The sequence below is a fragment of the Apodemus sylvaticus genome, chromosome 23 (assembly GCF_947179515.1).
Source record: "Apodemus sylvaticus chromosome 23, mApoSyl1.1, whole genome shotgun sequence".
In the NCBI taxonomy this organism is placed as follows: domain Eukaryota; kingdom Metazoa; phylum Chordata; class Mammalia; order Rodentia; family Muridae; genus Apodemus; species Apodemus sylvaticus.
In genome coordinates this window covers 31,729,993-31,755,944 of record NC_067494.1, presented here as the reverse complement: position 1 = coordinate 31,755,944, position 25,952 = coordinate 31,729,993, and the positions used below count along the sequence as shown (strand labels likewise).

The following is a 25,952-nucleotide window of genomic DNA, read 5'->3' as shown; positions in this document are numbered from 1 at the left end:
TCAGTAAACGGTCTTGATTGTTTGCTTGAGAGCTTGCCAGGGTCCTGCTCCTTCAGCTCAGAGGAAAAGACTTAGGCTGTGTTTCAATAATTCTGGTTCCTTTTTTAAAAGGTTTTCTCTTTTCTTAGTATAAGATTTAGGTCATGGCCAAGTATGATGGCACGTGCCTGTAATTCTAGTACTCAGTGGGTTGAGGCAGGAGAATCTTGTGATTCAAGGCCAATCTAGACTAGGTCACCAATGCCTGGCTACCCTGGACTAAAAGTTTAGAAAGTACCGGGCAGTGTTGGTGCACACCTTTAATCCTGGCACTCAGGAGGCAGAGGCAGGCAAATTTCTGAGTTCAAGGCCAGCCTGGTCTACAGAGTGAGTTCCAGGACAACCAGGATAACACAGAGAAACCCTGTAACAAAACAAAACAAAACAAAACAAAAAAAGTCTGAAAGGAAGGAATATAAAGAGGGAGTCAATAATAATGGAATGAATTCTTTCTTTACGTGATCTGGAAGCACTGTAATCCTCCTCGTGACACTGTGCTAAGAAGTGAGATGGGCACAGCATAAGGCCGTCCTGCTCCCTGCTCCCCTGGGGCGGAGGTGCTGCATATCCCAGCCATGAGACAGTTAGAGCCATTTCTAACGAGGAACACTTCCATACTAAGTCTCACACACTCACTTTGGACTGAATCTCTGAACCTGTGAGCCAGCCCCAATTAAATATTGTCCTTATAAGAGCTGCCTTGGTCATGGTGTCTGTTCACAGCAGAAAAACCCTAACTATCAGATATTTACATTATGATTCATAACAGTAGCAAAATGTATAGTTATGAAGCAGCAACAAAGATAATTTTATGGTTGGGGGTCACCACAACATGAGTAGCTGTATTAAAGGGTTGCGAGAGCATTAGGAAGGCTGAGAACCACCAGCTTAGGACATGATGTATAAAGGGAGTTTCTGCTTCAGTCCAGTGTCATCAAGATGGGCGCATGGCAGCATCCAGGTAGGCATGGCGCAGGAGGAGCTGAGAGTTCTACATCTTCATCTGAAGGCTGCTAGCAGAATATTCACTTCCAGGCAGCTAGGATGAGGGTCTTAAAGCCCACGCCCACAGTGACACACCTACTCCAACAAGGCCACACCTCCTAATAGTGCCACTCCCTGGGCCAAACATATTCAAACCACTAGAACAGGGTATCTGATATGTGACCCCAATAGGGTCATGTCTCACAGGCTGAGAACCTCTGTCCTAGCTTACTGTTGGATTTGGTGTTTTCGAGACAGGGTTTCTCTGTATAGCCCTGGCTGTCCTGGAACTCACTCTGTAGACCAGGCTGGCCACAAACTCAGAAATCCACCTGCCTCTGCCTCCCAGAGTGCTGGGATTACAGGCGTGCGCCACCGCCCAGCCTTAGCTTACTGTTAATCAGCTCTACTACTTAACCAAACAGTCTGTACTTGGCTCTATGTACTGTACTAGACTTCCCTTTGGAAAATGCTGAGTGCATCCTTTTATTCTGTATAAAAATCCTGGTAATGATTTCCAGACCATCTACCTTCTAGCCTAATCCAGATTTTCTTAGATGTGTATTCTCCATAAAATCTGAAGCCCCTGATTGAATTCCTCGTGTACGCTGTGGTTCCTTCTGAACCTGCTAACACCCTCCTGTGATCTGCACATTGGTCCTGATGCCTGCTAACAAAGCCAGTTGCATGAACTGTGTTAGTAGCTGTGTCATAGGATAGGTTCACGCTGAGTCTTCTGTTAGCAGGGTTTCCGACCACCCGCTTCATCCTTCCACGTGACCGCCGCCATCATGGCCTCCCCTTTCCTGTGTCTGTGTGCCTGACTGCCCGCCCCTTGCAGGACCTCCTTCCTGTCTGTCTTCTTTACATTTCAACGTTTTGGTTTAATTTGTACATCAGAAGTCATTTCTACCTTGGAGCGTCACCCATCATTTGTTATTGTTTCTGTTTCAAAGTTATTTATTTATCACTTCTAAGGAGATAAGAGGAGCGGACGGCTCGTCTCGGGGAAGGGGCAGGGTGCTTGTCCCTCTGTGCTCCTGGTGCTCTGCACTAAGCTCTCTTCCCTAACCTGTTTGTCTGGCAGGTGCCTCAGCCAGGAACCCTGAGGCTGTCCCGCCTGAAGGAAGGAGCGTACGTCTTCCAGCTGACTGTGACTGACTCTGTGGGTCAGAGAAGCTCCGACAACGTGTCTGTGACTGTGCTTCCCCGGCTCTACTCCACGGGAGATGAGGGTAAAGTCCTTCCATTGTGTCCCCACGGCAAGCCAAACCCAGCTGGTCGTGGAAGGATCGTGTCAGTGGGATGCACATCCTGGGGTCACAGTTCACGGGCTCCTCCGTCTTATTTTCAGTGCTTGAAGTGTTTACTAAAAATGTAACAGCAAATATGGGCTCTATGTTTAGGACCATTAGGATCCCACTGGTGAGAGTGCAGAGAGCATTCTCAGGGCGTAGACCATGAGCCAGGGTCCTGAGTGCTGACCTTCTGCCTTTCCTCTTTGACCTTGTTAAAGACAGCACCTCGCTTTCCTAGAAGAGGGTTTAATGTAAAGACAGAGGGCCCTTCTGATACGCATGTTTGAAGTGTTTAACTGAATTCTACAGTTTAAACAGTTCAGCCAATGGAATCACAGGGTGAAATCACAGGTAGAATGGTGGCTAAAAGCTGAGGTCATTATGTAGGAAATACTTGTAAATAATCCAAATAAAGCCGGGCTGCGGTGGTGCACGCCTGTAATCCCAGCACTCTGGGAGGCAGAGGCAGGTGGATTTCTGAGTTCGAGGCCAGCCTGGTCTACAGAGTGAGTTCCAGGACAGCCAGGACTATACAGAGAAACCCTGTCTCAAAAAAAAAAATCCAAAACAAACAAACAAACAAACAAAACCAAAAAATCCAAATAAATAGAATGAGTCAAAAGAATAAGTTTAAATATTCTTACCACAAAAAAAAAATGAGTAGAAAACGTGATATAGATTGTTTACTGACTTAATCTAGTTAGTACTAAATATGTACATACAAATAGTATATACATATATGCATGTATGTGTATTATATGCATATCAACACATACCCCATATATCTATATGCTATTGCCCATAAATTAAAAATAAAATATGGGGTATAGGGAGGAAAGGCATATGATAGGCTAGAAAGCAGACTTGACTATATCAATAGTTTATATGATAAACCACTTAAAAATATTAGAAAGAAAAACATGTGGTTAATGACTACAGTTGGACTGAAATAGGCAAAGTAAAAAAGTTCTGCTCAAAAGTTTCATAGAAACCAAGTGGTGCTAGTGCACATTCTTAATTCCTGCACTCAGGAGGCAGAGGCAGGCAAATCTGTGAGTTTGAGGCCAGCCTGGTTTACAGAGTGAGTTCCAGAACAGCCAGAGCTGCACAGAGAAACCCTGTCTCAACATAAAAAGACAAAAACAAAACAACCAAAAAGGAGTCATGGAGGTGCTCTTCCTAATTACAGAATGTGCTATGAAGTCACCAATGAAATGCTGCTTGTAAACCTGGTAACCAGGCGGGGACATTAGACAGGAGTTTCTGTCTCCATTAACATACACACATACACACATACATACACACACATACATACATACACATATATACACACACACACATACACATACATACATACACACACATATACACACACAAACTCATGCACACACATACATACACACACATACACACATACATACACACACATATATACACACACATATATACACATACATACACACCTACGCACACATACATACACACACACATACACACACACATACATACACACACATATGCACACACATACACACAAACTCATGCACACACATACACACACATACACATACATACACATACACACACATACACATACATACACATACACACACACACATACACATACATACCTACACACACATATGCACACACATACACACACATACATACACACACATATGCACACACATACATACATGCACACACATTGAATGCATGCGAGGAGCCATCTCTGCAGATAGCAGGCTGGAGAGAGAGCACTGTACCATGAGCTAGCAGAGTGGTTCAAATAGGGACAACCTTCACACCTTCACCTAGGGCTTCTACACCTTCCCTTTTTAGGGCAGGGAAACAAAACACTTGAACATTTAATTTTACTCATTTTCAATCTTTTGACATTTTTTCAGTGTGTTTAATAAGGTGTGTGGTGTTTTTTTATTCAGTGTGTGCACACTCAGTGTGTGTGCCTGCACATGCATACGCGTGTGTAAAGGTCAGAGGACAGCTTGCGGGGAGTTGTTGCTCTCTTTCCAGCATTGTGGGTTCCTGGAATTGACCGCATGTTTTCAGGCTTGGTGACAGCACCTTTACCCACTGAGTCATCCTGCAGTCCCCCTTGGGTGCGGTGTCTCAGAACACCAGCACATGCAATTTATGAGTCAGTTTGAGGTGTGTGTTTATTATGATGCTTAAAACGTTTAGAGACCGCTATTCCAGAAACAGATTAAGTATAAATGCTGATCTGTGTCTAACGCGACATAGAAATAAGGAGAACCCTGCAGTTTGGGGTTTTCCTGTCACATGAGTAAGATTGCTTGGTGATCAGTGCCCTTGCTTCTGCCTGCTCCCTCTGGTGGCTGTCGCTGACCCTACAGGCCTAAGTTTTCAAGGAGTCCACACTGAGAGCTATCCCAGCAGTTCCAGCATTCTTCCTTTCTTTACTTTCTCCTTTAGGACCAAGAGCGCTTCCAATCACCTTGCACCCAGACAGGGTCACTTTCCAGTCTTTTAGTTGACAGCTTTTCAATAAAATACATGCACATCCGTCTGAGCACATCAACTGTGCTTAGCTTTTGCTGTTAGTGCAGAGTCTTATAATCTGCCAGTCGTGTTCCTGAGAGAGCCATTTCGTCCCCTGTCACCATGTCATGGTAGGATGCCAGGGGGCTGGGGAGACGGCTCAGCAGCTAGGAGTACTGGCTGCTGTTCCAGAGGCCAAGGGGTTCAATTCCCAGCACCCACATGGCAGCTCACCACCGTCCCAAGGGATCCTCTACTGTCACACAGATAGACGTGCAGTCAGATCACCAGTGTGCATAAATAAAAGTGAATGAATAAATAAGAAATTGTCGGACTCCTTAAGGCCAGCTTCTAGCTGGGTGCCATTCGTAACTTTACCTGAGTTACAAGTGGAAGGCAAAGGAACCAGGGCAGCAAAGGTTTGAAGGACACCCTTCTGACCGAGAGCTCCGGGGCAGCCCAGAGCGTCCAATGAGAGGTGACAGAGGGACCCTCTGACCTGTTGTGCCAGTTCTGTCATGTCACTATCCCTGCCACTTTACCCTGCTTGGTGTCCTTTCCCCAGTCATCCTGACGGGATGTTAACTTGCCCTGCATCCCTCTGACCTGAGACTTGGTCACAAACAGGATGCTCCAGTGCTTGTTCCCGCTACCATTTCTTCTGTGACAGTGGCTGCTGCATTGACATCACCTTGGCTTGTGATGGCGTGAGGCATTGTCCAGACGGGTCTGATGAAGCCTTCTGTCAAAACTGTGAGTCAGTTGCATGGTCTTTTCAGGCAGGGATCTGGACGGGATAGCACAAGCAGGTCAGTGTCTGTAAAATACCAAATAACATGTACTTTTTAAAAACGGAAGCAGGGCTGGCAAGATGACTCAGTAAATAAAGGCATTTGCTGAAGCCTAATGGCCTCATGATCTGAGTTCAAGCCCAAGGACCCATGGGTGGCAAGAGATAATCAACTCTCACAGGTCTGATTACAACCTCTGATGTCCACCACGTAGCGTAATACACTTTTAAAAAACATCAAGTACATTAATAATTGCCTTGCTAATAATTGATAATTGCCTTGTGTGTGTCTGTGTGTGTCTGTGTGTGTGTGTGTGTGTGTGTGTGTGTGTGTGTATGTGATGCAGTCTTGCCACATAGCTGACCTCACAGTTACAATCCTCTAGCCTTAGCCTTCCGAGTTCTGAGATTATAGGCATGGGCCTATGGGTACACTTGGCATTGCTTCTATAATTTTTAAGGATTGTTTATGACACACTGGAGTATGGCTAAGGTGACCTATAAGTCAGCTGTATAAGGTCATGAACCTAAAAGTAGCATAAGAAAGAAGTGCTGTAGTAAATAACCCAGTCAGGTTGGTGTACGGACAGAAGAAAAGAGAAGGTCTCAAAACACAAGGTACAGGAACTTAGGTTGTAGCTCAGCAGTCCAGTGCTTGCCTCCAGTGCATGAGGTCCAAGGTTCAGACCCAACTGCAGCAAAGTGGGGAGACTAGAAGAACAAAACAAAACCTAAGAATATAATGTCGAGTATGTCCGTGTCCATGTTAGGAAGCCACTAGAAGAGGAAAGAACACATTGCTCACTTAAAAACTAAGCAATAGTTTTAGTGAGCTCTGCCTGTCTTAGCTGAGTAAGATAGTAGACGTAAATATCTGTGATTTTAAATCAACTGTAGATACGATGGTTTTAGTTAACGTTCAGAAAAAAGGCTGAGATTATAGCTCCTCAGCATCCATGTTGAAAAAAATGCTAGTATGTCATCATGTGCTAATCCTAGTTCTGAGGAGGCAGAGGCAAGATTGAGGAAGCCTACTGCTCAGCCAGTCTGCCTGCCTCACGAGTCCCAAGCTCTAGGCCAGTAAGAGAATTGTCTCAAACGCAGAGGTTGATAGCACCTAAGGAACAACAAGGTTGTCTTCTGGCTGCCACATGCAGTGTACACACACACACACAAAGAGAGAGAGAGAGAGAGAGAGAGAGAGAGAGAGAGAGAGAGAGAGAGAGAGAGAGAGAGAAAAGAAGTGAGGGAGGGAAGGAGGAAGGGGGAAAGCGAGGAAGGAAGGAAGGAAGGATGGAAGGAAGGAAGGAAGGAAGGAAGGAAGGAAGGAAGGAAGGAAGGAAGGAGGGAACCCAGCCAGTAACTGAGCTCTTCCACAGTGTCTCTTGACCGCAAGTGGGTGACACACACAGTGGCTACTTCTGCCCAGCCAGGAGTCACGGGATTAAGTGAAGGTGAAGGAGACCCCAGGTCGGGGTCCCAGAGAGCCACTACCCACAGGCAGCCGGCTCCTGCATCCCACACAGAGAAGAGGATACACTCCACCCAGAAGGCGCCGGAGAGTCAGATCCATCCTGTCCAGCCAGGTAAGGACTCAACAGAGCTCTCCATAACTAGTTTCTCAGTCGTTGATATTAATATGGTTCAAAGTTATGTTTTGTGCTTGAAGACCATCAGGGAAATGGTACTCCAAAGATGAAAATTGAAATGAAGAATTTGGCCAAACAAAACAAAACAAACAAAACCCAACCCTGACATTGTACTAATGAGTTTACAATGAAGGAGCTCTGGAGCTGTGTATAAGAGGAAGAGCCCTCGTCTCGCATCCAGAGGCTTGGATTTGACCCCAGCACTAAAGAGAAATGCACTGTGGACTAATGGAAAGGAACGCCTGGTGAACAGTCCCTGAGGAGTGGGTTCCAGGACCTATGAGAACCAAAGTTCAAAGTTCAAGTCCCATCTGTGAGAGTAGCAACTAGGGCCCGGACAACTCGGCGCATACGGGCACTTGCTGCAAATCCTGACAACCTGATTCCACACCCAAGGCCTCACCTGCTGGAAGGAGAGACCTGAGTCCTGAGGTTATCCTCTGACCTCCACACACGGCCGTGGCATATGTGCATCATACAAAATAAACAACTATAAAAAAAGTTAATGGCCCCTTAATTGTAAACTCACTAGTACAGTATACATCCTCCTGTATACTGTAAACCACCTCCAAATTACATATGATCCCTTTTATAATGTAAGTGCTAAATAAATACTTTGATACTATATATTTTAGGGAGTAATGACAAGGAAAACAATCTCTTTATGTGTTCATAGACACCATTTTCGTGTGTGTGATGAGGATTAAAGTCAGGGCTGTATACACGCACAACATACTGACCCACTGCAAAGCACCCCCTGCCTCAGAAACAGGTTTCTAAAGCTTATGGAGGGCACTATAAATGGTCACACAGTGAGGGCGTGCCTAGAATGCGCGGAGCCCCTGGCATCGGGAGCACAGAGCTGCAGTGTGGCCTGTCTGCTCAGTACCTTGTGGCACAATGGCCAGACTGTCACCAATGTGGCTGCAGCTGCAGGGCCTGTTCTCTGTGTGGTCCAAGTCACTCGCTAACAATGCTGTCTTCTTGTATCCAGTCTAGCTGGAGGAAGGAAATCAGGTTTCCAGGCCTACGGAGTGGCATAAAGGAGGGTTGTGTGCCCGTTTACATAGGCTCTAGTTACTGCCAACTCAAGAATGCGTGGGTTCTGTGGCTGATCAGCCAAGACCTTCGAGGCATTGAGCTGAAATATGTACAAAAAACCATTTTCTGCATACAGTTGTGATGCCCTTCCTCTACTAAATGTGCCAGCACCTCAGGCTATAGCTTATCTTTGTTTTTAGGACATTCATGCATTTATTTCTATAACACTGGGAGTTCAACTCTGGGCCTCGTACATTGTAAACAACTCTACTGGCTTTCAGGATGTTATTATTTACCTTGAGATTCAAGTCTGATCATTGACTTTTTACCCTTTTTATGTATGTATGCATTTATTTATTTTTATGATGGAAGAGAAAGTTTATTATAGATATATAGGAAGGCATAGCCAGAGGCAGGAATATCTGGGAGAGTGCAAAGTGGACGTGACCAGGCCGAGCTGGCCTCTGAGGGGACAGGGGACCCAGGTGCAGCAGCCAGGAGGCCAGAGGTACAAAAAGGACACTTGTCACTCTTCAAGGCTTACCGTTGACTGGACTCAGAAGGAGAGCACTCGGTGGGAACAGCCTACAGCTCTGGGCAATCTGTTAGTGGCGTTTTTTCCTTGGAGTCTTGATTCCCTTGGCCATACACTTAGCACATCCTGCAGTGTCCTTCTTGCTGGACTTAGTGAATTGTTTCCTCAGAGCAGTACATCAGCACCTGAGGCAAGGGCATGGAATAATATCAAACCCTGGGTGCTGCGGTTCTGGGCTTCTCACCTTCTTTGTCTGAGGCCTTTCAGACAGCATATTGGTAGACACCATCTCCCTTAGATTAAAGCCCTGCAGGTTCTCCTGGCTCTTTTATATACCAGCTACTGAGGCACAGTGATATCTGTCAGTCCAGGAATATCCTTCCCCCCCATTTTTAACAATAAGCAAAAATACAAGTTTAAGAACACTCAGATGGCATCCACAATGCCTCCTTGAACAGACTTGCATTTTCTCTGTCCAGATTTCCTTGGTCTCTCATGAGATTGCTCCTTACTCAGCAGTAGGCACGCTCTGTCATGGGTCAGAATGCCTCAGTTCATGGGAAAACCTTCCTTGTCGTTGCTCTTCTGAAGCAGCCGTGAGAACGACAAGAAAGGTGAGAGCCCTGAGAGTGAGGAAGACTCCTCACCCAGTGGCAGCAGCTGCCTCTGTGGCCATGCACGGCTCCTAAAGAGCATGAAACTTGCATCCATCACCCATTTCTGTGAGTTTCTGACAGCCAGTGGTGCAGGAGACATTCAGCTTGATCTTGAAATGGCTGACCTCTTAAAGGTGTCACACACACACAAAAGAGCCTGAAGACTTGTTTTCAAAAGTTTCTCTTTTTTATGTTGTTGTCTAGAGAATGTCTCAGGGTTTGTGTTGTAGGGGGAACTGTCCAGACTCTGTATGATCAAAAATCTAGGAAAGTCGTTTGTATCTATGGAATTGTGATCTCTGGGACAGCTGTAAAAGCATGTGTTCTCCTAAGATGGTGCCAAGAATCCAACAGAACAGTGTGAGGAGGTTCATTTATCACAAACTCGAAGATCGCAATATCAGAATGCCTTCTTATAGATACGTGCACCCTACTGGGACAGTACAGACAGGATTCCTCCCCTGGGAAGTGAGTTCCCATCAGATGGCAGAGCTGTTATGGTAACAGCAGAATGTAATGTCATTGTGTCCATCCATCCATCCATCTATCCATCCATCCATCATCATGTCTCCCACCCCCTCCTGGCCTTGAAGAGTCATAACTGGCTCTTCTGCCACAACGTCCCTGATTCTCTTCAGATCCTCCATTGTGCCATCTGTCTCTGGTGGGGAGCCAGAAGTCTCATCAGAACCTTCACTATTGCCCATCTGTCTGCCTGCCTGCCTGCCTGTCTGTCCCTGGCATTAATAACTCTTCTAAGAAACTCCTTAGTCCTCAACAGCCCATCTCAGTGTCCCCTGTACTGCTCACCCCTCATCTAAGGGTTAGTTCCATCAGATTTTGAGACCCTCTTTCCTTGTTTACATCTTTAAAAAATGTCATTTAGATATTATACATTTATGAATATATTCCTTTATGTATCTACCATATGGGCTCAGGGAGAGACAGTGATCTTAGAAGCCGACCCTGCAGGAAAACATGTTCCTAGCTGTGACGGCAGATGGGGGAGGGATCCCAGGGACTTAAACTACTAGGTAGAGCCTTGTGCAGGCCAACACAGCTCTGGGACTGCACTCTGTCCCCTCCCCAGCTGTGTTAGTAACCTTCCTTCATCAGGAGAAAAAAATGATAATCATGTTTTGTTTAAATCGCTTCTAGGCCATTTGAAGAGAGCCTCTTCAAAGCTTATTGGGGCCTTGGTCTGAAAATGAGCAAAGGGAACGAGGGGGGGTCACTCCACACAATCCTCGCTTGCTGTGCAAACCCCTAAATTCTATATTTAGAGTGTGTCACATGGAACGTTCCCCCAAAGTTTTACCATGCTTAAATGTATGAGAAGAATAAACCAGAAGGTCAGTTCTTGCCATTTTGACCCAGCTCCTGAAATGGCACTGACCAAGTTTCTTCACCTCACATAGAGCCCCACCCACCCCCAGAGATCCATCTTCCTTTGCCTCCAGAATGCTGGGATTAAAGGCATGAACTACCATGTCCAACTGGCCTGTGTTGAATTATTTTTCAGTAAACACCGTTTAAGTACCATCCCTTTCTCAAAATCCATCTTCTAAAAATTAAACAAGGAACTGGAAAGATTAATTAGTGGTCAACTAGAGAATGCAAGTTTGGTTCCCGGCACCTACATCAGGGGATTCACAACTGGCCTCTGGGTGTCCATATCCATATACATGTCATACACAGACAAACATATATCTAAATTAAAAAAAATAAAGCTGTAATTCTATATTTAATGTGTGTCATGGAGAAACCTTTTTCCTACTTCGTGCCATTTTTAATGTCCCTTTAACATGTCTGTTTACTTTCCATAGACAGTAATTCCTCAGGAAAGAACCAAGAAGAAGGAAATTACTTTCTCAAGTCCAAGAGTGGCAAAGCGCGAGCGGAGCACCCTGCCCCGGAAGCAGGTCAGTGTGAACCGTGGAGACACTACAGAGTTGACCCGAGCACAACGTTGTTCCTCTCCATTTCATAGCTGGACAACACCAAAATACAAATTATAAACAACTGATGTCTGAGCACAGATACAGCTGTCAGGCACCTGTCTGCATGCCCTGCAGCCTGCTGGCCTATTGCACTGGGCTTGTCTCAGAGTGTTAGATAAGACTCCCTGTCACTCGTCAACTGTGGAGCTGTGGCCACGTATCTCTCGAGACTCAGTTCTTTTTTTTAGAAATTATTATTATTATTATTATTATTATTATTGATTTGTTTCATGTCTATGAGTACACTGTTGCTGTCTTCAGACACACCAGAAGTTGGCATCGGATCCCATTCCTGATGGTTCTAGGAAAGCCTACTCTCTCATTCCTTCCAGTTTCTGGGGCTCGAGGGGTTTCTGAGCTCATGGTTGCTGTAACTTTAACCTTTGTACATCTCTGCTTCCATGGTGCCTTTCAGAGTTCTCTTGTTTTCCTGTAAGTGCACCAGTCGGAGTTGAAAATGACTGGGTACTGAGGTCTTTACGTTATAGCCACAAAGATCCCGTTTCCTAATATTGTATTCAGGGGCCGTGGGTGACCTGGGTGTGCAGAGCCCTAATCATCAACCAATCCACTGCTGCGCTGACAGAGTTGGCACTTTTCCAGAAATAGGGTGGAAACTGGATCAATGAGCCACCCACCTCACACACATTCATTAAAACTAGCAGGGCCTTTCAAGAGCTGTGTTGACTCAGGAAGTGGGACAGGGTAACTTTATTAAAAACCACAGCTTAACAGGTGTGCCTTTTCCTGTGTGTGGTTTGATTCACTGTGTCGATGCTACAGAGGGCTGCAGACCACAGTGACTCTTTCTGCCAGTGACCTGGAGGAAGGTCTGTACCCACAGAACTCCCAACTCCTACCCACTCGGTAACCACCACTTTCAGAAAGAACATCCTTTCTGCGGTTCTTTGTTCAGATGTGTTTGTAACCAAGAAATGTATGTGAAAGAGACTATTAGTACTAGGTAAAATAGAGATAGAATCTGTTTAGTGTGAGATTTATCTTCCTTGGTTTTATGTAAATATTTAAATTATAAAAGATTAGATGTATATTAAAATTGTAATATTTTGACATAAATAAATATTTATAAATATTTAAATCTATGTATATAATATATTTATGATATTTTATATATATATAAATATTTGATGCAATATATAAAAATAAAACAGGAAACTTTAATTTTCTGAATTTCATGCATTTTTCTAAAAGCATGTACTGTTTCTTCTCCATTAAGACATGTTTGTCCTATGGATGGAGCTAGAGAACATCATACTAAGTGAGGTAACCCAGACTCAAAAGGTGAATCATGGTATGCACTCACTAATAAGTGGTTATTAACCTAGAAAACTGGAATACCCAAAACATAATCCACACATCAAATGAGATACAAGAAGAAAGCAGGAGTGGTCCCTGGTTCTGGAAAGACTCAGTGAAACAGTATTTGGCAAAACCAGAACGGGGAACTGGGAAGGGGTGGGAGGGAGGACAGGGGAAGAGAAGGGGGCTTACGGGACTTTCGGGGAGTGGGGGGGGGGCTAGAAAAGGGGAAATCATTTGAAATGTAAATAAATTATATCGAATAAAAAAAAAAGAATGAAAAAAAAAAAAGACATGTTTGTCCTATGGGGATGGGGCATCTGGGAAAGGGGAAATCATTTGGAATGTAAACAAAGAATATAGAAAATAAAAATATTTATAAAAATAGAAGACATGTTTGTCCTTTGTTGCAACTTTCCTTCTGATGTAGGGAGAATGTGAAATGGCCCATTGCCTTAGTTAAAGTTTGTACCATGGTGATAGGACACAAAGCAGAAGAATGTAGAAGAGGAAGGTTTGTTTTGGATGACGATTTTTTTGGAGGGGTTTCCGTTTATGTAATGAGAGGGGTTGGAGGTGGGAGCTGCTCTGCCTGTAGAGGTGGAAAGGTGGCCTCTCTCTCCCTGGCATAGACCAGGAAGCAGAAACAGTAGGCCAGAACCAGGGACAGTAAAGGCCACCCCCAGTGACCTACTTCTGCTAGCCAAGCCCACGCCCTAAGCAGACAGCCTTTAGGACAGGCCTACAGACTGGGGAGGAGCAGTCAAGACATGAGCCTTCCTGGGACAGTTCAGATCCAAACTGCCACACGTTTGCATTCAGATACAAACACATATGTTTACATTGAGTCCTTCCTGTAGGAGGCTCACCTTGCCCTCTGAGTAGATCAGATGTCCTGTTCTGTGTTTCTGTAGACCTTTTCTCTCAGTTCTGGCATTTGCACCCTCATATTTCTTTCTTTCTCTGGAGACCACACGGAGAAAGAGTCTTTTGCTTGTCAGTCAAGAGCCTGGAAGACTTATGTGTGTAAATGAATGACACTGAACAAATGAATGAATAAATGAATGAAAAGCCACAAAGAAAAATTATTTAAAAATCACACTGAGCGAGGATGTGTTTAACAATTTTGAGAACACAAAGTGGCTGTATAAAACACTAAGTTCATGTTGTGTAATCTGAGCACCTCAAATTCCTCATCCCTGCGTACATGAAATTCTATTTTGCACTTAAAGTCTACCAACTATTGAGTGCAGAGGGACAGCAGTCTCAGGAGCGAGCATCTCAGATGCAGGGCACACCATCATCTGTGCTGGGAGTGCAATGTGGTCTCCTGTGTGCTTCTGCTGTGGGAAGCAGAACAGAAACCCTCACATCTGCTCCCAACCTTCTCAGTGCCTCATTGTTCCCAGCTGGACACTTCTGCAGGATTCCTTCAGTAGTGGATGAGGACTACTGAAGATGTTCAAGAGGAGAATCTGCAGTTGGGAAACCACCCCCTTTTCTCACCACATAAGCCATCTTGCTGTCTGTGGATAGATCTCGGGGTGCATGGTAGATGTTGAGAGTGGAATTGTACTTGCCAAGTAAAGTAACTGAGACTCTGACACTCCCCCATCCCCAGCCAGTAACTCAAAACCTGCCCTTAGTTGGAAACAGAACCTTTTCAGTCAATAGGCTGGGTTGAAATTCTTGCAAAAACAGAAAACTTGAACACAAAGACAGACAGACTCTTCCAAGAAGACCATGTGAAGGGACACAGAGATGTGGCCACTTGCAGAGGAGATCAGACAAGGCAATGATTGGGGCAGGTCTGGGAACAGGTGACACTGTCAGCAACTGAACTCCCCTTTCCCCCTCCCCCCAGTACTTAGGAAGAGTGAGCCAGCACCTGGCCCCTGGACTTCCAGTTTCCACAGCCCTGAGCAATAAAGCTATGAATTTTGAAGCCACACAGCTTGTGGTACGTTGTTATGACTGCTTTAAAACAGTTGATGTGGTTATATATTTTCTTGTTCATTTAAGAGAATTCTGTAAGAACTAACAGGTTAATTGGAAGGAAGAACAAGGAGGCAGATGTAGGAGAACAGTTAGAAAGTAGGGAAGGGGGAAATTGAACTGGTGAAAACATGTAAACCAATAAGCTGATTGTATCCATTGCTGACAGAACCTTTTAGTTGTTTAGTTGAGTGGGAGGAGACTGACTCTCCATCTGCAGAGGGAGCTGGAGGGCATTCCCATGAGGAAAGGAAGTGGGACTGGGCGAAGTCTGGGTAACAGGGAGGCATTCCTGTCCTCTGAGCTACAAGCAGAATTGGCTTCGGATCAGCTAGTGGGTAGAGTGGTGAGCCACCATCTTGGTGGCTCAAGATGGGATGTGATAACCTCCCTCGAAAAGCAGGAAGAACTCTGTGTGAGTGCCTTGGTTGTACTAACACCTCACTATCACAGATATCAGGGATTCTAGAGAGAACAGTAAAATCATACTTTTTTCCTCTGTAGCTCAAAGAGGCAAGCAGGACGTCACCCCTGCTAGACTGGAGAAAGTGTACTATTGTGAAATCCTGAATCTGGCCAGAATTTGTCTTTCAGAAGACAAACTAGATAGAAGAGGGCCCTTGTAAGTCATAGAAATGATGGCTGAGGGAAGGACAGTCTGGCCAGGTATCACATTTAATAAGGTAACCACCTCATCAAGCTCTGCATGGAGTCAGCCCAAGAGGTCACAAGACCATTGGGAGACACCATGAAAATAACATGGAGAAAGGGGGCGTGGCACGATGCCTCCCAGGATACTGTGAAGGGAGGCTGAGAAAGAGGCTGAAGTATGGTAGCCGCCTCCTGCATTGGAACATGTGCTTCTTATCCTGTCGACCTTTCAACTCAAGATAAACACAGAGAATGGATGAGAACAGCAAGGAGCAAGTGTGGAGCTGTCTATGGAAGGACTTTTTTGGTAGTGGGCAGGGCATCTTGCCTGTCTGGGTAGTGAGTTTCCTGTGAGACTTGCTCTAACAGGGGACAGGTTGTTAATTACCCCCTGATATAGCAGGGGTAATTCAAAGAAGCAGCAGTTGGATAGGGGGACCAGTTAAGTACTATGAAGTCTGGCTTTCCAATTAGGGGAAGACACATTGAGGTGAAATGCTGACTCAGCAGGGCTTAGCCATGGTAGATGAGGGAGCACCCTTCTATCAGAGGGAACTGCAAATATGGATCCTGGGACATTTGGATCCTTGCTCTGGGAATTGTGAAAAGACAAGAAGGGGAGTAATTAAAGTAAGGCTGTAGAGAGGGAGAGGGAGGAGGAGGAGGAGGAAGAAGAAGAGAAGAAGAAGAAGGAGAAGAAGAAGAAGAAGAAGAAGAAGAAGAAGAAGAAGAAGAAGAAGAAGAAGAAGAAGAAGAAGAAGAAGAAGAAGAAGAAGAAGAAGAAGGAGGAGGAGGAGGAGGAGGAGGAGGAGGAGAAGAAATTGGCTCACAATCATGATAGCTAAATCTAAACTGCAGGAAGAAAGAGAGAGGGGAGGAGACAGAGGAGAGAGAGAGAGAGAGAGAGAGAGAGAGAGAGAGAGAGAGAGAGAGAGAGAGAGAGATGGGGGCATAGACAATTCCAAGATTTAGAAAATTCCAAAAGCCAGGAAGCCTTTGTGGGGTTGACCAGGGCCATACTGTCTGAGGAATTCATTGTTTCCCACTCCTTTAGATTTAAAATGTCTATGTGATGTTGATCATGGCTCCTCATCCTTGTGGAGATACAGAAATGACACACAGACATGAAGATGCAGGAATGATCTATAGGATCGAGGTTAATAGGCCATAGGGATGAATCTGGTAAACCCTTTGCCCAGAGAGGGAGGAGAGTCACCAACAGTGTTACACACCCCTCAGGGAACAGCAGGGACATTCAAAATTCCTGTAGTTGTTTACCTTAAATGAAACATCAAAATGTGTATCAAATGTTGATGCTACATTGGATGTTATTTCTCTTTGGGTGTTCTGGGATAATACAGCCTGATCCTATCAACACTATCTTGTATAGCTTTTAATTTTGTGCAGAAAAGTCCCAAAGTTAAAGTAGTATCTACTCCTAAGTGGTAATGTCATACAATTCTTAAAAGTCCCCATTTTTGCAGAAGTGAAGATTATCCATGGGTTCAGTGATTAAGTGTAGGAATGGTATCCAAGCACCTAATGTACCTTTAACTGGCTTTCCTAGTATTTGTGAGAGTGTCTGTGGAGGTCAGTCCCATGCTACATGCTGTGTCTCATAGATCAACAGCCCTCTGGTGTGTGTGTGTGTGTGTGTGTGTGTCTCATTCCCCTTGATTACTGTACTTTAATCTCTGTCTAAACCTTTGATAATAAACTTCAACTGTCCTTTAAAAACAAAAAGCCAAATTCACATCAGGGATATTTGAATAAGCCTCTTCACATTTGGCTTATCTTGGATTATTAAACTATAATCATACATTTGCATAAATTTAGGAATTAGAAAATAATATTTTCGTGTAGACTCTACTGCTCTGAAGCCGTTCCAAGGCCAGCGTACATGTTTCTTGCCTCTGAGTACGTAATGAGCTCTGTGGTATTTTCTCTGATTGCAGTGTCACTAACTTTCTTTCCCCAATCGCTTGTTCTTTCCAGGCTAAAGGACACAGGCAGGTGCCTGAATCAATTTTATAAAATTACAAATGATATTTTTGGAAGTCTTGTGGCTGTTGTATTTAATTAAAATCTTGAGATATCTTGCTGAGAGTATGTTTTTAAATGACCCCCCCCCCCAAAAAAAAGAAAGAAAGAAAAAGAAAAGAAAGAAAAAGAACCTTTTTATTCCCTTATTTTGTGACTAAGCCTGGCTTTCAGAATTCCAGCGGTGACGGTTTAAACTTTAAATCAACAGAGAAAAATCCCTTCAGTGCTTTTGTCTTAGTATTTTATGTTTTGTTATTTCTCAGAATCACATATATGTACCTGTCAGGATTGCCAGGAGAAAAGATGTGGTTTACCCCTTTGGGGCTGATTTGGCTTTTCCAAACTCTGATCTTGGACCTGCAGAGGTTTTAGTGCTGCCCCTCCCCCCTCGCCTTCACAATCACCAGTCTCCAGGGACAAGCTTTGGGCCACTCAGGAGGGCTGACCCTGTACCCCCACCCCAGCTCGGATCTGGCAAGCTGGAGCCAGGAGTGAACCCTTTCAGACTCCTGCCAGGTAGCCCTGTGCCCCATGGGAGCAACTCTCCTACCTGCGAGTCCCGAGGAGGCAAACAGCAGAAGCAGTGTGTGCAGCAGCAGTGGTGGCAGGGCCGGGTGGCCGGGCACGGGGTCCTGAGACCCTGCATGGGCTGTCAGCTCGGGTCACATCTCGGGAACGCAGCGTGGCCTCCCCAGGGCTCCTCTCCCGCTACAGTTGGAGCCCAGACTCCACTGTGCTCAACCGGCTTCCCCCGCAGGGGTCCGCGCCAGGGAGGCTGTCTGGGTTTCAGTTCCCAGTCCACAGGCTTCAAGGGGCGATGGAGGTCAGCGTGGATAAGGACTCAGCCCAGCACAGCAGAGTCTTCTCAGCTGCTTGAAATGTCAGGTTTCATCCCGGAAGAAGAAGAAGCTGGAAGGCTGACAAAGGTACCTATTTCTCAACATAGGGTTGGGTGTGCTGCCTTACCTTGGTGGCGATTTCCTCCCCACACCCCTAAGTCAGGTGTCTTTGCATTTAAAGAAGAGCAGAGACAACCTCAAAACAAAATAGAAATCTCCCAAACCAGAGAGGGCCATCCCCCCAATGAAGAGAGAAAGGAAACACTTAGAAACACTGAAACAAAGATCTGCAAACAGATCTCAGGGCTCGTCCTTTCTAGGAAGTTGTAAATATTAAGCACAAAGAGAAAATAAACAAATTAACCATTTACTTCAGGCATGTTCTCTCTTTCCTTCATAAACTTCGGTTGCAGATGCACAAATAACGAGAAATAACTGTGAAATTGGAACAACAGACATTACATTAAGAAGAAAGGTGTTTCAGTAACTAAAAGAAAACAGACAAACGGCCCGTTTTTGTGGTGGAGGCCGTTAGAGATGCAACCATTTTTAGAGTGCCTTACACTCCTGTGTTCTTCTGTCTGGAAGAGAAGTAAGTCTTGGGTTGGGGATGAAGGCTTCTAGAAGGAGGGTTAGAGCAAGTCCTGCTTCTCGGTTGCGCTTCTAGTTCTCACCGCTAGGGGGCACTGGAGGGGAGGGACAGGACCTGCTTGCTGCTTACTTGCTGTTCTCTTAGTAATTCCTGGACTCATCCCATCTTAGTTCTAGCAGCCTTTGGTCCTAGTTTCCAGCGTCTTCGTCTATGCGAAGGGTTTGCCCCTTGGCCGGACCTGATTCTCATGGGTCCGAATCTCCATTTAGTGAACTTCCTTTACCTTCTATGTTTCTCCAGCCCTAAGAGTGGGAATTGCAGTCAGTATATACTAGTTTCCACCTTCGGCTTCTTTTTCAGCCGTCAGTTCTCTGACTTCTGCCTGCTAAGATACCTGTTACGTTTCTTGACTTTCCTGCGCAAACTAGACTCTTACTGATTCATATGTAATTCCTGAAAACTGTAAGAAGATAGTGTGATAGCAATATATTCTTTTTATATCAGTGTTAGGACTTGTATGCATTTCTGTTTAAATATGACTCATTCATAGCTCAGTGAATTAAAGGGGCTAGCTCAAGCAGACATATACCTGGATTTCTCAACTTAAACACATATTGATTGGGAGAGTGTCTACAGCCTGTTCTCTTAGGCTAGTGATTGGGAGACAGTCAGACCCTGCCCTCTCTGGTGGCCAATCCGGAATTCCCTTGGAAGGACTGATCTTTCTTCAGTACCAGACTCCTCCTGTCCTCAGGAAGGCTCAGACTCACTAGGTTCGAACTCTCCTCTCCAATCAATGGGAAACATCGCAGTTTACCATGCACCAGAGAGGAGAGTTTCACGTCTTGTATTAAACCTGTCACCCAGAGCTCATCTTAGGGCACTTCTTCAGCCTCTTTTAGTATTTTTGTGGTGTTTGCCCTTTGTACTCATACGTTCTAACTTCCAAGAGTTATTCAGTGTGAGAAACCATCCATCTGAGGTGAAATAAACTCCAGTGTATCCTCCAAAGATCTGAGAATTAACAGAATCACATAGGTATTTTCTTCAACTTAACCATAATACAAACAGGGTGTTAGCATTTATCACCGTGAAATCTTATGAGACAAATGGACTAAGTGTTTCTGGGTTTTCTATAAAACAAAACAAAAAACAAAAAGAGCCTCATGACCTAGTTAGCATCACCCCAAAATCCCACTTCCATCACTACCACCATGCACACACACACACACACACACACAGAGAGAGAGAGAGAGAGAGAGAGAGAGAGAGAGAGAGCAAGACAGAGAGACAGAGAGACACAGAGAGAGAGAGACAGACAGACAGAGACACTAACAAAATATATATTTTCCTATTCCATTTTAAATACTAAGTAGTTTCCAGACATGGCTTTGCTTTGTCAACTTGACAGAAATTGGGAAGAGAGTCTCAAATCAGGAATTGTCTGCATTGGGTTGATCTGTGGGTATATCTGTATAGGATTGTGTTAAGATAATGGATGTAGTAGATACAATCCACTATGGGCAGTACCATTCCCTATGCAGTGTGTTCAGCGCTGTGTAATAGCAGAGAACTTCAGTTGATACAAGCAAGTATGCATATACACATTGTTTACTGTCATCTTTCTGTTGTGGATGTGGTGAAACTTGCATTAAAAGTTTCTACCTTGACTTCCCCATGGTGATGGATCTTAACTTTGAATTGTGTGCTGAAATAAATCCCACAACCAAGCTGCTTGTTGCCAGGGTATTTTATCACAGCCACTGAAGTGAAACTAGAGTACCTGGTATGGTATATAATATTGATACTAGGAAGTTAGTGATTGCTTCATTTGAGTCAGATACTAAGTAAGGAGTTGACATGTGCTAACTCCTTTAAAGCCAAAAATCCCATGAAGTAGTTTTATTCTCCGAGTTTCAAGGAAAGCAGACAGGCTTGAACATGTTCCTTCTTTAAGAGCAAGAGGAGTGGAACTGGATGGAGTTCTCCTTACTCTAATATCAAAGTCTGTTTCTTTAACAGTTTTCTTCTTTGCTACTTACATTTAAGAAAATGAAGTGAACAACCTTGGAGTTTGAAACATGTAGACGAACAAGTCAATTGAAATGCCTATAGTTGTTAATTTATGGTTTTAGATTGTTCACTGCATAGTGAATGGGAGAAAAATGCTCATTCCTGAAAATCAAGTATAGCCAGAGGCAGGTCTGTACGAATGTGACTACTTTTAAAGTCAACTTGCATGGGCAGTAGTTACAGGAGAAACTTGGTGAGATTGAGTTATTTGTAACAGGTGAAGAGCGGGGTACAAATGCAGAGGAGAGAGTCTTAGGGAAGTGGTCAATAAGCATCCAGGCCAGATGTGGTCCCTGGGGTCTTTTCAGGGTCTTATCATCTGTTATGTGTGGAATTCAGAGAGTCCTTGCAATGTTTCTGCATTATACCATCAACCTAAATACAAATTTAATCTAACACCTAAAGTTATATAAATCTTTCCCTCCAACTCTTTCAGAAAACCAATGTATTTAATCACTTCTCTTTTGGGGAGTAGGCTATGCTTTTCTTAATAGAGTAATTCTTGGATATGCTCAGTGGTAGAGCACTTGATTAGCTTTCCCCCCCCCCTTTTTTAAAAAAATGAATATCATTTTCATTTATATTGCCAATGAGAACAGTTCTTTGTGTCTAGGGGGTGGGCAGTGATTCCTACCTAATGCCATGCTCCTGTTGGTTCTCGAGAGAGTATACGCTTTTTTGGCCCTCTCCATGCCAGATGTGGTACAGGTCTGCCACATCCCTCAGAAAAGCTTGATTAGGTTTTATAAAGCCTTCTGCTCAATCCCAGCCCTGAAAGAGAGTTGTAACTTGAAGCATAACATACAAAGAGAAAAAAGAGCAAAGTAGTTGTAGTTCTCCAAATCCTCACAAAGTGAACTTGCTGCTAAGCATTGTAGAAGGCCATGCAGAGCCAAAATAATGTTTCCACAGCAAATATCCAGTTAACAGTGCTCATCTTCGAATAATTCAGCGGATTCTCTCACATCTGGCTTCTTTCATTTAACTTTACTCTTACAAAGGTATGGTGTTCTGAATAAGAATGACCCTATAGGCCCCAGGGAGTGGTACTATTAGGAGGTGTGGCCTTGTTGGAGTAGGTATGGCGTTATTGGAGGAAGTGTGTCACTGGGGGAGGACTTTGAGGTTTCCAAGGCTCAAGCCAGGCCTAGTAGCTCACTGTCTCTTCTTGCTGTCTGCTGGTCCAGGTGTAGAATTATCAGCTCCTTTTTCAGCAACATATCTGCCTGAATCCCACCATGCTTCCTGCCATGATGATAATCAACAGAACTTCTGAATGGTAAGCCAGCCCCAAGGACATGTTTTCCTTTGTAAGAATTGCATTAGTCACAATGTCTCTTTACAGTAACAATATCCCAAGTAAGACAAAATGTTACTCACAGGGCTCTAGAGATGTCCCTCTGGTTAAGAACCCTTGCTGCTTCTATCAGCTTTGGTTCCTGGCACCAGCACGGCAGCTCACTATTATCTCTGATTCTTGGGGTTTTGGCACCATCTTACAGCCTTCATGGGCACCAAGTATACATCTGGTACAATACATTCAGGCATGCATGCATTCAGATGCATAAAATTAAAATAAATAGCATTGCAATTTTTTGACAAACTACAAACTTCCTGTGAAGTATCATGGAGGTTACATATATGAGTTCTATATTGAGGCTGATGATTTATATAATTAGGAGATGCTTGAGCTGTTCCCTTGCATGAACAATAACTGAATACTCAGAAAGACAGAAACCATGGAGATAGTAAAAATAAAAGCTTGGTTCATATAGTATAGGTGATACCTAAGGCTAGAATAACTCTAAAAGGCTTCTGGTTTAGGCATTTTATAGGGCCCCTGTGTCCTCCCTTCCCTTATAGTTTCAGCTCCCACACTGAGTCTTATGTCTTCTGGGAATAAGAAGGCTTATGTCAGGAAGCCTGTTGTCACTTTTCTAGTCCACCTGTGTCCATCTAAACTGCCTTCATGCCCCATCTCAGAGACTGACACTGTTGTCAGGAAAGGGGGTGATGATCACGTTAGCTGCTTCATGCTGTGAGGGGGCATAGTCCATGGGAGTGTCAGTCCAAGAGAAGGGGGACTCCCATGAGGAGTTCTGGAACTGGTCCTATTTTGACACACAGTATATATCTGAGGCTCCATTTAAAGGGCCATCTGTAGAAGTAGAAGGGCTGAAGGTGGGGGAGAGGAGAAAACTAGAGGACACTGCATAACAAACAAAATAGGTGACTGTTTCCTGAAGTGTCGCCTGTAGTAGCAACTGATCCAAGGCTGGTCTGAAGAGTGATGAACCCAGGATCTGCTTTCAGACACTTTGGTAGCTCTTGGGATGACCAGACGCACACTGAGGTCTTTTTCACATGGCTTCTAAAGAGGGAGAAAGAAAATCAATTTAACCTAAGAATCAAATGACAGTTAAAACCAGGGGGATTATCTCTCTTGGTTGCAGGTAGATAATGCAGTGCTGAGTTGTGCCAAGGTCATAACATTCTATATCTGGGCAGCATTTTTCTTATCAAGAAGAAAATCACTAATGAGAAATGGTTGTCTGAACAACATCTCATGTGGTCTTAAACCTAATGTCTAGGGAGTATGGTCTTTTAAACTGTTCAAGAAATACACCAATCATTTTAATTTTTGGTTATAATTTTCTGCTGGGTGTTTGAGACAATTCAGGTGGAGAAAATTAACTATATTTATGTGTTTTGAATATCAAGTCTGGTAGAAGATATGATCCTTGGGGGTTATTTGAGCTTGAGAGCATCTAAGCTTCTTTTACAACTGTGCTCATTCTATGTGAGGATAATTCTAAGTCCATGCTTAGCCATGTCTTTCCTTTGGAGGAAAGATCCATGGAGGGTCCTGTATGGACTGTCCTCTTGTAGAGTGGACAGTGGTTAGAAAATACCAGGTGGAGTTTCACGGCCTCCCTGAACAACAGAAACGGTGATTCCTCCCACACAAATAACACTTTATAAGAGATACCTGTCAATCCTACTTGACCTTGGAGGCTAAGGAGGAATATATTGTTCTTTTTAATCAAAGTTGATTTGATTTGAATTGATTCAATGGTTTTCTGGTTCTATACTTCTGGAATAAGAAAGTATTGCACTTGTGTTTAATTGTATGAGAGTCCACATCTGAAACTATCTAGACATAACTAGATATAAGTCAGTGTACTTCAAGAACGTAATCATGAACTGTCTATATCCAAAACATTAGTAAAAATAACTAGATAAAGCAAATATAAAAATGTACCTGAAACATGCCTTGTACTTCTTGTCATCTTAGGGTTGTCCTCATGCTTTTGGGGAAATACCTTCGTCCGACTGCTTGTGTCAGTGACATGCAGCAACACATGGCCCGGATGCATGCTGAAATTCTCTTCTTCCATTTCTCAGAGCACCTTGGCTGCGGGGATCTTGGAAGTAAAGGTCTCCTTCTTTCTGGGTCACTTGAGGCCTTTTCGGCCTGAAAGATAATGCAAAAGCTGTTATCTAGTACCTCTATCACTTCTACCACAGTGTGAGTTCCTAAACAAACACAAGGGGTTGTCATTAATCTTTGGTGACGGCTCCCCTAGGGGGGCACCTTCGTGGGTGGAAGAGGGACATTTGTCTCCCTACTTTGTTTTAGACGATGTTTTCCTGTAGATGAGACTAATATCTTAAGGAAAGGTTTCCTGGCCCTTCTTCTGGGCGGCAGAGGGAAAATGTTAGGATCTGCTGTTCAAGGGAAAGGTGTCACTCCTGGATTAATTAAATTTGTTTGGATATAGTTGCCATAGTCCTGACATGCCTAGGTTTTCATGAGGTAGTAGGTAGCCATAGTTTCATTAAACTATGTTTTAATGATTCTCATATTTCCTGCGAATGAAACCCACTACTTTCCATGGCCCCTCTTATGTCAGGTTCTGTGAAGGCAGTGTCTCTGTTTTAATGAAATGTGAAAGTCTTGAAACCATGGATGGCTTAGGAGGTCTTGTACCTTTGTACACTGCGTTGCATTGATAGTTAATAAGAGACTTATCATGCTCCTTAAGTCTTTAGAGAGATTGCAAGGTATTTGGTATTTTCCTTGCATTACTTTAGTGCTCAATCCAGACAGGGTTCCTGCTCTAAATGGAAGAAATCCAGTAGTCATGTAGTATAAAATGATGTCCAGGCAATTGTCCTGACATGCCTGGGTTTTTAATAGGTGGTAGGTAACCAAAGTTTCATTGAACTATTTTTGTTTAATGATTCTCTGATGTACTGCAAATGAAACCCAATGTTTTCCATGGACTCCATTATGTCAGGGTCTGGGAAGCTGGTACCTCTGTTGGAATGTAATGTGAAAGACTTGCTTCATGCTCCTTAAGTCTTTAGAGAGATTGTAAGGTATTTGGTATTTCCCTTGCATTACTTTAATGCTCAATTCAGACAAGGTTCTTGTTCCAAATGGAAGCAATCCAGTCATTGTGTAGTATAAAATGACACCCTAGGCCTACATGTCTACTTTTGGGGACATCATAGGCTATGCCTCCGAAGATCACTGGAGCATTGAACTGGAAAGCTCCACACAGCCTTTCCAGTTTTTGCTCAGGCGTGAATCTGGCATCTAAGCTGAAGTCAATAAGTGTAGCCTTTCCTTGTTTATCCACTATGACACTGTCAGGCTTTAAGTCTCTGTGAACCACACATTCACCGTGACAATAGCCTATGGCACTGAGGAACTGAACAAATATGCTCCTAGCTTAATCTTCCTTCAGACATCCAGCATCCTGGACTCATTTAAGTAGCTCTTCTCCTCTGGCTACTTCCATTATTAAACAATTGTGTGTTCTGTCTCTATAACTTGTAAAAGGGAAACAATATTTGGGTGTCTTAGCATTTTCATGATTTAGACTTCCAGCATTGTTGGCTCCAACCACTTCTCCCTCTT

The 25,952-nt window shown here is 44.0% G+C and overlaps 1 protein-coding gene across 7 annotated transcripts in view; it reads left to right on the top strand.

The window, feature by feature from the left end:
- The window catches only part of Lrp11 (LDL receptor related protein 11), a 253,624-nt gene that overhangs the window by 69,541 nt on the left and 158,131 nt on the right, over nt 1–25,952 (top strand). Inside the window, exons 3-6 of one of the 7 annotated variants that reach the window (XM_052169950.1) lie at nt 2,111–2,258; nt 5,469–5,594; nt 7,011–7,217; nt 11,339–11,434. The exons of 3 other annotated variants lie outside the window; for them this stretch is intronic. In XM_052169950.1, coding sequence (XP_052025910.1) covers nt 2,111–2,258; nt 5,469–5,594; nt 7,011–7,217; nt 11,339–11,434 — 577 coding nt within the window. Of the gene's footprint in view, nt 1–2,110; nt 2,259–5,468; nt 5,595–7,010; nt 7,218–11,338; nt 12,847–25,952 lie in introns of those variants that run through there. 3 more of the 7 variants (XM_052169960.1, XM_052169953.1, XM_052169951.1) reach the window with 3 other exon arrangements.